We start from the raw sequence: 12,147 nt of genomic DNA on the forward strand, positions 1-12,147 counted from the left end.
GAGGTCCAAGAATCAAAGGAATCCAACATTAATAACAGATTTAGAACCCCAGAAATCTGGTAGAATTATTATAACTCTTAAATACAGAGATTGTTAAACAGAATAATCCAATTAACTGTTATAGGCTTGATATAATACATAATATAATACAAAACTTATTTCCGAACTCGACGGATTTCAAAAATCCATATCCAAATTCAAAACTGACCAATTTTCCGAAACCCAAAATCAAACATAAACCAGAAGACTAGAATTCAAACAATTATTTCTGTTTACCATATTTCAAAGTATATATATGAAACTTAAATTTTTAAAATATAAATTTGAATATAATATTAAATTTTAAATTTAAAAGTGAAATTTAAATTAGAGAAATTTTATATTACTATTTAAAGTTTAAATTCAATGATCATATTGTCAAATCATTTGAAATTTTCCTTATATGAAATGCCAAATTATGAAAGGAAAGATAGAGAGAGCAAACGGAAACAAAGAAAAAATAAAAATTTTGAAACTATAGTAGATGTAAAATAACTAAATTGCCCATGTATTAAAAAACAAAAATATCCTTTTTTGAGGTACCTGGTAACCGGTACCTCTCCCAAAGTGACCTGCTATTGTCGGTCACAATTTTAAAAAAACTAAATATGAGTCGTTGAATACGCGTGAATGAACGGTAACCAAAAAAAAAAAGTATAGTATATTTTGATTATATGTAAGATGCACGCTGTGTAATTAATAACTTAAATTTAAAAGAATGGGTGTGTAATTACAAGAAAAATAGCTTTTGCTCTAATGTCTTTCTGCCTACTTGCGTCGCATAAATCTCAATACCAAAGGTTTCTTAGTTGAAAAATAGAGAGCTGTGATATTTAAGACAAATTAAAAAAAAGAAATTACATACAGTGATGGAAAAATGAATAGGATTTTTTTCTCCCCCTTCATTATCTTGGCAAAAGGATTGAAAAAGCACAGTAAACGATTTAGCCTGAAATTGAGAAGGGAACAACAATTCTCACAAATAGTTTGTAATCCAGTTTATCTCACTTCGCAGGGACTCTAGCTAGTACATGGTTGCTATGAACAAACGAGCAACATAACACTACAGTAAACAACAATTTCACATACTAAGTCTCTGATTTCACTTGTACCATGCTGCAATCAACTATCTATCTTTGGAAGATCATATATAACCAGGTGTGAAATTATTATACTTTTGAAAGCATATACTTGAATTTTTAGAATTACTAATTGGTGGTGGTGGTAATAGTGTGGATATTCTAACAAAGAACCTAAAAAGTTTTTTTTTTTTGTTTTTTTGAAAGAGATAGATAGCACGCTATCCTTTTCGTTTATTTTATTTAGAAATAAATTTAGCTGAAAATATGAATCAACTAAAATTCGAACTTGGGTCTTGGATACCAACTATCAAACTCTTTGCTACTTGCTTTAGGGACAGCCGATAAGAACCTAAAATGTTAAAAGCTGGTATTTCAAATGCATAGTTTCTCTACTTTATAACCGAGGAATGCAGGTTATACCTCTTAACTTTCTCTTGGCAATTCGATCTAGTGCGTTTTCCAATACTCTGAAGAATCCAGCGCTCTCAAGCTCGGAGTGAACCACATCGCCGGGCCCAACGACCGGAACAGCAAGCTGATCGGCAGCTGCAGGTCGTACCGGCCGACAGTCTCGCCGACCAGACACCACCCTGCCGCTGTCTTGTAGTAGTCGTGGATGAAGTACACGCGGTTCGCCTTGTACTCGGGGAAAAACGCGGTGTCTACGCACACGGAGCTGCCGGGCCCGACGAACACGGCGTATTCGGCCATGTTGACGGCCTCCTTCACCGTCACTAAAGCCTCCTGACCTCCGTCTTCGATGAGGAACACGCGGAAGTGCCGGATCCCCGTGCCTATCGCATCCAAGCGCTCGTGCCGCGTGACGAGCATCCAGCCGCCGGCCTTGGGCGTCAGCGCCAGGTACGAGTCCGTGGAGTCCGGCAGATCGGGCATTTCAGTCACGATAGCGTCGGCGTTGGAGCTGCCGTCGGGGAAAGAGAGGACCAGGAGGGACTTGTTCCCAGTGCCGATGGCGAAGACGCAACGAAATCCTCGGGCGTAGATGATGTCTCGGACCAAGAAAGGCGGGTCGGGGACATTGATCGCCACCGGAGTCCACGAATGGTTGCTCTTGGCGGCCTCGCCGAGGCATTTCCGGAATCGAAAGACGAACTTGTGGACGCGGTGGAGGAGGATGAGCGCTTCAAATTCGGGATCAGCAGCTGGATCGGCGGAGAGGACCGCGAAGCGGATGAGGGCCTTGCGCGGGAGCTCGACTTCTTCGTCGGCAGGGTAGTCGGATCGGACGACGTACTCGGCGTTGATCTTCGGCTGGTATCGGAGAAGGCCGTTGGGGAGGGTGTAGAGGCTGGGGAGGTAGACGGTTTGGCGGGTGACGGGGTTGAAGAGGGAGAGGGTGGGAGAGTGGCCGAGAAAGAAGAGCCAGCCGTGGGAGGTGGAGAAGCAGTGGGTGTCCGGGTGCGGGAGCGGGAAGGGGATGAGGCGGGCGCGGCGGACGGGGATGTCGACGAAGGGGCGCGCCGCGTCGGTGTTGTCGGGGAGGGAGGGGAGCATCAGCAACGGCGGCTGCGGGCGGAGAACGGATTGGGTGAGGGGGAGGTTCGAAGACCATTTCTTGCAGGCGAAGCGGGCGCGGAGGTAGTCGTCCAAGCGCGTGAAGTGCTTGAAGATGTGCGGGATCAGACGCGGTGGGAGATTGCACCAGTTGATTTTATCGTCCGCCATTGTTGCGGCGCAGAGCTCTCTCTCTCTCTCTCTCTTTTCTCGAGGGTGGAAGAAGAAGAAGAAGAAGAAGAAGAAGAAGAAGAAGAGGAGGAGGAGGAGGAGGAGGGACGAGGTCGTTACAATTAGCAGTTGAGCCGTAGGCAGAAGCAATTTCCACCGTTGATCATCGGATGATGATTCTTTCTTTGCAAAAAATTGTAAAGGAACCCCTCTACTGCAGATCGTTATGAAAGAAGTCCTTTATAACTAATAAATTTTTGTAGATTAAATTGCTCTATAGTATTCTTATGAACGGAGGATTAAAGGACTCGAACACCATCATTAGAAACAGAAATTTCGTCCAAAGTAAAGAGAATTTGTGTGACTCGTACAAAAAAAAAAAAAAAGATTTTAATATCTGACAATTTCCAAAAAAAGGAATGACTAAAATCCAACAATCCGTTTTATGTGGCATCAAAATAGAGACGATTAATCATCTTTTTGCGGAGTGTGTGTACACCAATTTTTTTATTTTTGCGTTCAGGAAAGGACACTCATCTAGTTCTGCTTTCTGATTAAGTTGCCGAATTATGGTCGATGTTAAGGAAATAGAGGGAGGCTTAACAAAAGTCGAACAACCAAATCTAGTTCATAACTACATAGTGAGCAATTTGGATCGAAAGAAATAACATTACTTTTAGGAATAAAAGTTCGAATCCGCTTCAAGTATCTGAGGGTATACGTAACATGTTGAGCTCACAGGTTGAAATCCAATGCTAACTGAACCTTCGATATCGCTGTTCTTACTTAACCTCTATGTCCTTCCTTATTTTCTTCAATTTTTTTCTGCTACGTTTTTTTTCTCTGCCTTTTGTTTGCTTTTTTTTTTTTATTCTATTTTTCTTTATCAAAGACATAATTGTCTCACTTCACGTAGCTGAATTAATTCTTCTTAATGAATGAAGCAGATAGTTCGCTATCTTTTTCTCAATAAAAATAGTTTGAGAAAAATTTACATTAGAGTTATGTTGGATCTATAAACTGTCCGCAAAGTTTTATGTTGGACCTATAAACTTTCAAGTTTACATTAGCGTTAGAGATCCTAAACTTTAAGAAGAATTTGCACTAGTTTTTGTGCGTATTTGTTATTATAGAAAAAATTATTGCCTAAATCAAGTGCGTCCGCATATTTAATTATCATGCATTTATTGACCATTTATTCCATCCCATATTTCGACCTTACAGCTCATTGCGTTACTGTCTTTTTTTCATTTAAAAATTAAATTGTTAAATTGAAAGTATGAGATGAATAAAAAGCTAATGAATTTGTAGGACACTGACATGCACATTATCTAGTTGCAAACAAATTTTTACTCAATGCTAGATATAAAAATAAAATATTCTTAAAAATTCAAGGACTAAAAATAAACCGATGTTGAAAGTTTAGAATTTTGAATGTAGAATTTAAACTTTCAAATATCAGAATGAAACTTCATAAATTAGCAGTGCAATTCACTAGTTTAATTTAATAGGTTTTTAACTAATAGAGAAACTGGAGCACGTTTTATAGCAAAAATTTCAGTTGAGAATCTAAGGTGCAAACAAGATTGCCTATTTTGGTGCTTTAATTTCAGTACTATGGTTCTTTAGAAAGCATTATTTAGATGGCACTAAATAGTGGCTTCACTGTGATTATTTTCTTAAAGATGGAATAATAGCAACTTAGAATTGGTTCTAATGCAATATTATCTGAAAAATTAATCTGATACAAATAGCCTCAAATAGCATATCCCAAATCAATCATATTATGTCAATTTAGATGAAAATATGCTAACTGCACATTAAAATTATACTTTAATTTTTTTATGGGTACTTTTATATGCAATATGAAGATATTTGAATGGATGGATTTGGGGAAATTGTGACAAAAAAAAGACTCTCTCTTACGACGAGGAGTGGCCACTAATGTGATCTTTTTCCATCAAAGTGTTGGAAAAAATTAGTTCTCTTTCGAAATTTTTAGTCAAATATTTGTATAAACAATTTTGTTTGAAAACAACTTATCCACTGTTTTTTTAGAAACGTTGATTAAGAACGAAATAAATGAAAGCTATAGAGAATAAAGGATTAGATGGAGCCTGTGAGTCGAGGCGTGCGATTGCACTGTCCTAGAAGCAAGATTGCCCCTCCACGTACGAGGCGCCGGCAATCACTCCTAGCGATACAACGACCTTCGTCCACCCCGTCGGCACGGCTTCAGGGTGGCGCAAGAACGAACCGTCACAGAGCAAGTGAGGGTCTCTTTCCAATGTGGGACTAAACACCACATAAAAAGAGACCAAAGCTTGGGCTCCCAGGCAAGGCCCATTGACAGTGGGCTGCCCACAAAGTCCAAAGGCCAAATTGAAGTTTTTAAAAACAAATGAGCATATAAAGAAGTTTTAAATCACTTGTTTTAAATCAAAATACTAACACAAAGAACATGACATTTCCATCAACTCATTTGCTCCAACGCCTGTGATTACACTTTTAGAAACCATTTTCTCCCAGAGCAAGAAAAACGAAAGATCTCAGAGGCAAATTGCCGAACATGTAGAGAACGATAAAAAGGCCACACCCGTAAGGTGTTCGACCTCGGAACCGTGGCAAAACACAATGGGAAAAAAATGGCTTCACTCACCCAATTTCTCGTGGAGATTTGGAGGAAGCCACCAAAACTTCGGCCACAGAGAATACACTCCGCACTCAAACTCGACACTGCACGGGTGCGCGATGCCGTTCTTGATCTGGCACTTCCATACGGTCACGGTGGAGTTATCATGCCAAGATGTCGAAATAGGCCACTTCATTTTCGTGAAGTAGATTGTATCGCCTTCGAATCCAGGGAAATGCGTTGATGCAACCGACATCGAGTTGCCTCGCTCCAGGAACAAGATCCGGCTGCCGAGATCACCGCTTTCGGACACCGCCGTTACCTCGTCCGGCAATCCGCTTAAGTCGAGCCTATAAATCTCAACTTCGTCTTCTCCTGAGGTAGTAGTGCTTACCATAACGAGCCACACATTCCCTGCAGATTCAACCAAGAACAGTGATCCCAAAAACGGCAAGTTGGGCACTTTCGTGAAGAAGCCGTCGCCACCATTGGCTGTGGCGAAGTCGAAGATCATACATCCTCCGTCAAAGCCAATGGCAATGCAGCGGCGGTCTTCGTAGNACTGGGCAATGCGAAGAAGAAGAAGAAGAAGAGGGACGAGGTCGTTACAATTAGTAGTTGAGCCGTAGTCAGAAGCAATTTGCACCGTTGATCATCGGATGATGATTCTTTCTTTGCAAAAAATTGTAAAGGAACCCCTCTACTGCAGATCTGTATGAAACATGTCCTTTATAACTAATAAATTTTTGGAGATTAAATTGCTCTATAGTATTTCTTATGAACGGAGGATTAAAGGACTCCAACACCATCATTAGAAACAGAAAATTTCGTCTAAAGTAAAGAGAATTTGTGTGACTCGTACGAAAATAAAAAGATTTTAATATCTGACAATTTCTAACAATATGTTTTATGTAGCATCGAAACAGAAACGATTAATCATCTTTTTGCGGAGTGTGTACATTAGTTTTTTATTTTTATGCTCAAGAAGGGGCACTCATCTAGTCCTGCCTTTTGATTAAGTTGCCAAATTATAGTCGATGTTAAGGAAATAGAGGGAGGCTTAACAAAAGTCGAACAATCTAATCTAATCTAGCTCATAACTATATGGCGAGTAATTTGGACCGAAAGACATAACATTACTTTTAGGAATAAGAGTTCGAACCCACTTCGAGTATCTGAGGGTATTCGTAACATGTTGAGCTCACAAGTTGAAATCCAATGCTAACTGAACCTTGGATATCGCTGTTCTTAACCTCCGTCTCCTTCCTTATTTTCTTCAATTTTTTTTCGCTACGTTTTTTCCACTGCCTTTTGTTTGACTTTTTTTTTTTTTTCTAGTTTTCTTTATCAAAGACATAATTGTCTCACCTCACGTAGCTAAATTGATTCTTCTTAATGAATAAAACGGATAGTCCATTATCTTTTTCTCAATAAAAATAGTTTGAGAAGAATTTGCATTAGCCTTATGTTGGATCTATAAACTTTTCGCAAAGTTTTATGTTGGACCTATAAAGTTTCAAGTTTTACTTTAGCGTTAGAGATCATAAACTTTAAGAAGAATTTGGCACTAATTTTTGTGCGTATTTGTTATTATAGAAGAAATTATTGCCTAAATCTAGTGCATTCATATATTTAATTATCATACATTTATTGACCATTTATTCCATCCCATATTTCGACCTTGCAGCTCATTGCATTACCGTCTTTTTTTCATCTAAAAATTAAATTGTTAAATTGAAAGTATGAGATGAATAAAAAGCTAATAAATTTGTAGGACACTGACATGCACATTATCTAATTGCAAACACTTTTTTACTCAATGCTAGATATAAAATAAAATGTTATTAAAAATTCGAGGACAAAAAATAAACCGATGTTTAGAATTTTGAATGTAGAATTTCAAATTTCAAATATCAGAATGAAACTTCATAAATTAGCAGTGCAATTCACTAGTTTAATTTAATAGGTTTTTGACTAATACAGAAACTGGAGCACGTTTTATAGCAAAAATTTCAGTTGAGAATCTAAGGTGCAAACACGATTGCCTATTTTGGTGCTTTAATTTCAGTACTATGGTTCTTTAGAAAGCATTACTTAGATGGCACTAAATAGTGGCGTGAAAACAAGAATTTCATCTCTCGCCTCTCAAATGGATCAACCACTCTCTCCTCGCCTGAGCTGATCGCTGAACATCTCTTTTCCTTCTTCACCAACCAGTTGGGAGTTCATTATGTACCCACTATTGATATTAACCTGCAGGCATTATATGCGGATGAGCAGGTCGATCTTTCTACCCTCCATGCCCCGTTCTCTTTAGCCGAAGTCAGGACAGCCATGTTTTCTTCTGCTCCTGAGAAGGCCTCGGGACCGGACGGACTGCCAATGATCTTCTACCAGCGCTTCTGGAACCTCCTTAAAGATGACATCATGGGAGTTTTCAATTCTTTCTACTATAGTACGACGAATTTTGACAGGGTAAACTCTGGTTGGTTATGCCTTATCCCAAAGAAAATTGAAGCCAATGTAGCCTTATCCGCCAACGATTTCTGCCCTATTAGCTTGGTGCATAGTGTGGCCAAACTGATCTCAAAGGTCTTTGCTTCGCGGCTACAACTGCTCTTGGGAGGGCTGATTAACCCTCATCAAGCGGCTTTCATCAAGGGTCGTCATATTACAGATAACTTCCTCTATGCCCATATTCTGATTCACCATCTTCACACTAACAAACACCGAGCTGCCCTTTTGAAGATCGACTTCGAAGGGCCTTCAATCGTGTTAATTGGTGCTTTCTGCTTGATCTTCTCCACACGAGGGGTTTCGGCCCACGCTGGAATTCTTGGATCCTCACTCTACTTCAAATGGCTAGCACGCTGGTGATTCTTAATGGCACTCCCGGAAAATTCTTCTCGTGTAAACGTGGCCTTCGGCAAGGTGACCCGCTCTCCCCTCTCTTTTTTATCTTATGTGTCGATGTTCTCTTCAGACTGCTCCAGATCGCTACCGCTGCCCGGCTACTGCCGGATCTTGGGATCGGTAATGCTCGACTGCACACCCTACAATTTGCGGACGATCTGATTATCTTCTTCGATGACTCCTCTAGGTCAGCTGCAATTATTAAACTTATTCTTGATGACTTTGCGGGCTGTTCGGGCCTCTCAATCAACTATTCCAAAAGCTCTGTCACCCCAATCAATGTACCTGTTCCTCAAGCTGCTTCACTTGCAATCTCACTTGGTTGCACAATGAAGGACTTTCCACTCACTTACTTGGGCTTGCCTCTCTCGCCTAAGAGGTTACGCGAAGCTGACTTTATGCCGCTGATTGAGAAGCTTGGTAACTGTCTGGCAGGTTGGAAGGGTCAATCCCTCTCTAGGGGGGGGCGGCTAATTCTTCTTAACTCGGTTCTTTCGAGTATCCCTGCTTACTTCTGCTCACTGTTCAGGCTTCCAGTCTGGGTTATCAACGCCATTGACACCATTCGCCGTCATTTCTTCTGGAGGGGCCAAAAGCTGCATAATGGCTTCCATTGTCTTGTTAAGTGGGAACACCTCTGTCGCCCAAAAATTTGGGGAGGTTTGGGTATCCGAAACCTTAGGGCCATGAACTCGACTTTGCTGATGAAAGTACTTTGGAATTTCTATAACTCCCACAACCTCCCATGGGTCAATCTCCTCCGGCAAAAACATTACAAGCACCGCCTTCCGACTGCTGATTGCAATTCTGCTCCCAGGTGTTGCCCAATTTGGGAAGGGATCCTCGACACCGCCCCGATACTTCATGTATCCACTACTGTCTCATTGGGTAATGGGAGGTCAACGTCCTTCTGGAATGCGAGATGGTTCGGTGAGCTTCTACTCCGACACCAATTCCCGAACTTATATGACATCTCAAGCCACAGAAAACCTGTCGGTTGCCATCTGGTTCCGGCGTTTCGCCCGGAACAATACCCTCGGCTTCGGAAACCAGTGTCTTCGGGACCATCTTGACGAGTTGCTGCGACTTAAAGCATTGCTCCAGAATACATTGCTTTCTAATGATAACAACACTATATCATGGAGATGGAACGACGACGGAAAGTTCCAGGTGCGTCGTGCGTACAACTTGATTATATTTGATGGTATAAATGCAAACTATACCCCTTGCCTTTGGAAGCTGAAGATCCCACTGAGAGTGAAAATCTTTATGTCGCTCGCGGCAAGAAATAAAATCCTGACAGCCGACATTCTAGCGAAAAGGGGATGGTTTGGTCCATCGATCTGCAGCCTTTGCTCTAGGAGTGGAGAGAATCAACAGCACATCTTCTTCTCCTGCACATTTGCGGCTGCCGTGTGGAATAACCTCTTTCCAAATCACCTGATGACTCGAAATGCCTTACTCAATCTACCTGGAGACTTACCTACTAGATGGAATCGTGCTCGATCCTCTTTAACAGGGCGGCCCAGGAAGAGTTTTGATATCCTGCTCATAACTATGTGCTGGGAATTGTGGAAGGAAAGAAATAGACGTATTTTCGAAGCCCAACTGTACAGAAGCGACGAGATACGAAGGAAAGTGATAGACACTATTACTCTTTGGCAAATGACGCTAGGAGCTGTCTGCCGCGAACGAACCGGCCCCGCCGTTGGTTGTTTCCAGGGCGAGTGGTCATTCATGGTAGATATAAAATTTGTTTATATTTTATTTTGAAATCAGGATTATAGGTTCATAGCTTCCAACAGACTCAAGAATCTGTTGTTAATTACCCCACACTTTCGGTGTTAAGGAACCCTCGATTAAGAGACCAAGTATAAATGCTGATAATAAAAGAGACAAAACAGGCAAATAGAATTTTATTGATATGATTTGCCGTTTACATGGCTTAAGCAGGGGCATACCCCCACTGTACATAAATTGAATCCTAAGTATATGTATTAGGATTCAGTTGGATTTGAGATTGACTAGGTCCTAAGTATATGTNAGCGGAATACCGTTGGGTTCGCGAAGAGGACTACCAAGAAGTCGCGGTCGGCAGAAGGGTCGGATGATAAGATGGCTCGGTGGACAAGCCAGTGTTGATTGGGCGGCAGCATATCTTTGTGGCAGCAAATAGCGGACATGGGCAAGGGTGGAAGGCGGATCGTGTCGCCGGTGAAGGGGTTGCGGAGGATGAGGTTCAAACTGGGGTCGAGAAGGAGGAGCCACCCGTAGCAGGAGCCGACGCAGATGCTCTGAGGGGCGTCGGCGAGGTGGCGGAGGGCGAAGGTGCGTTTGGTGGCGAGGGAGAAGGCGGAGGCGGCGAGATCACGACGGCGGCGGCCAAGGAGGAGGAAGGGGAGCTGTGGGGGTAGGCGGTGCGGTGCGGGCACAGTGGCTGGGAGCTCGGTTCTCCAACTTCGGCACACGCCGCGGAGGGTGGCGTAGGTGGCGGCGGAGGTCACGTGCTTGGACGCGACGTCGATGAGGATGTCGGTCGTAAAGTGCGACCAACTGTTGTAGGTTGCCCTTCTTCTCTTTGGATCACGAGTCTCCATCCTCGGCGCCTATTAACTAACTGACATTCAAAAAGAGGAGGGAAAGGGGGACTATATGTATATACGAGGAGTATGGGCTGCAAGCCCGCAATGCAGGAATAACAGGATAAACAAAATTTGTCTATCATATAATCTGTTGTCAATCTCAAATTAATTAAGTAGACGCACGATGAATATAACTGTCTCACATTGGTAACTATTTCCACTCATTTGGCAGGATGGTCTCGAATATGAGACGATTGCATTCATTGTCCATCATATAAATCAGTATAGATTTCAAAATCAATGGAGGTTCAATATAATGGTCACACATAGGGAGCTATCTCCATTGAATTTTTACAAAACATCTACCAAAAATTAGTATTGAATGTAGACACTTTAACTTTTAAAAAATTTTATTAACTATGTGATCTTTACATTTTTTTTGATTTGACTAAATTGGTGACCTCTTAATTTTAAAATTTGAAAGCGTTGCATATATCTATGAATTTAGTTAGTTTATTTTATATAATTTAAATGACTATAGACTTATTAAATTAAGTACTAATATTAAATTTTACATCCGAGGAGTCATCAAATTATTTGAATTAAACAAATAAAAAGATTGAATACTAGCATCAATGATTTAAAAGGGTGGGTAGTCAAATCGACATAACCTATAGTTCAGATAACTTTTATATATTTTTACCATTTAAAAAGAAAAGATCATTTAATATCTATTTTTTTTCACAATTTTTTAAAAAAAGTTTGTGACACCGCGAAATTATCGGCGAATCGGAGATCCAAAATCAAAGTAGATCGTTGAATTTCGAGGAACATACAAAACATATTTTTTATATTCTGACGTTTTATAAGATTATATATAAGATGTACTGCTTGGAAGCGACATCGATGAGGATGTCGGTCACAAGGTGCGACCAACTGCCACAGGCTACCCTTCTTCTTTTTGGATCACGACTCTCCATCCTTAACGCCTATTAACTAATTAACTGAATTACTACCCTTCTTCTCTGTGGATCACGACTCTCCATTCTTCTCTGTGTGAAATCACGACTTGATCAGAATTACTATCCTTCTTTTTTTTTTCTTTTTTTTTTCTTTTTTTTTTTTCGGGGCCTGGCTGCCCCACCCTTGTAGCCTAATTCATCATTCCGTTGAATGAAGCGGGTAGCGTGCTACTTTTTTCTCAAAAAAAAAA

The 12,147-nt window shown here is 41.0% G+C and overlaps 1 protein-coding gene across 1 annotated transcript; it reads right to left on the reverse strand.

Moving 5' to 3' along the window:
* Window positions 1,569–2,807, reverse strand: LOC109727116. The gene has a single exon (XM_020257014.1). It carries the CDS (start codon window positions 2,805–2,807, stop codon window positions 1,569–1,571), a length of 1,239 nt encoding a protein of 412 aa, XP_020112603.1.

Source organism: Ananas comosus, linkage group 22 (assembly GCF_001540865.1).
Source record: "Ananas comosus cultivar F153 linkage group 22, ASM154086v1, whole genome shotgun sequence".
Classification (NCBI taxonomy): Eukaryota; Viridiplantae; Streptophyta; class Magnoliopsida; order Poales; family Bromeliaceae; genus Ananas; species Ananas comosus.

Coding starts and splice junctions, on each gene's coding strand:
- LOC109727116 (XM_020257014.1), bottom strand. CDS start 2,807: ATGGCGGACGATAAAATCAACTGGTGCAATCTCCCACCGCGTCTGATC.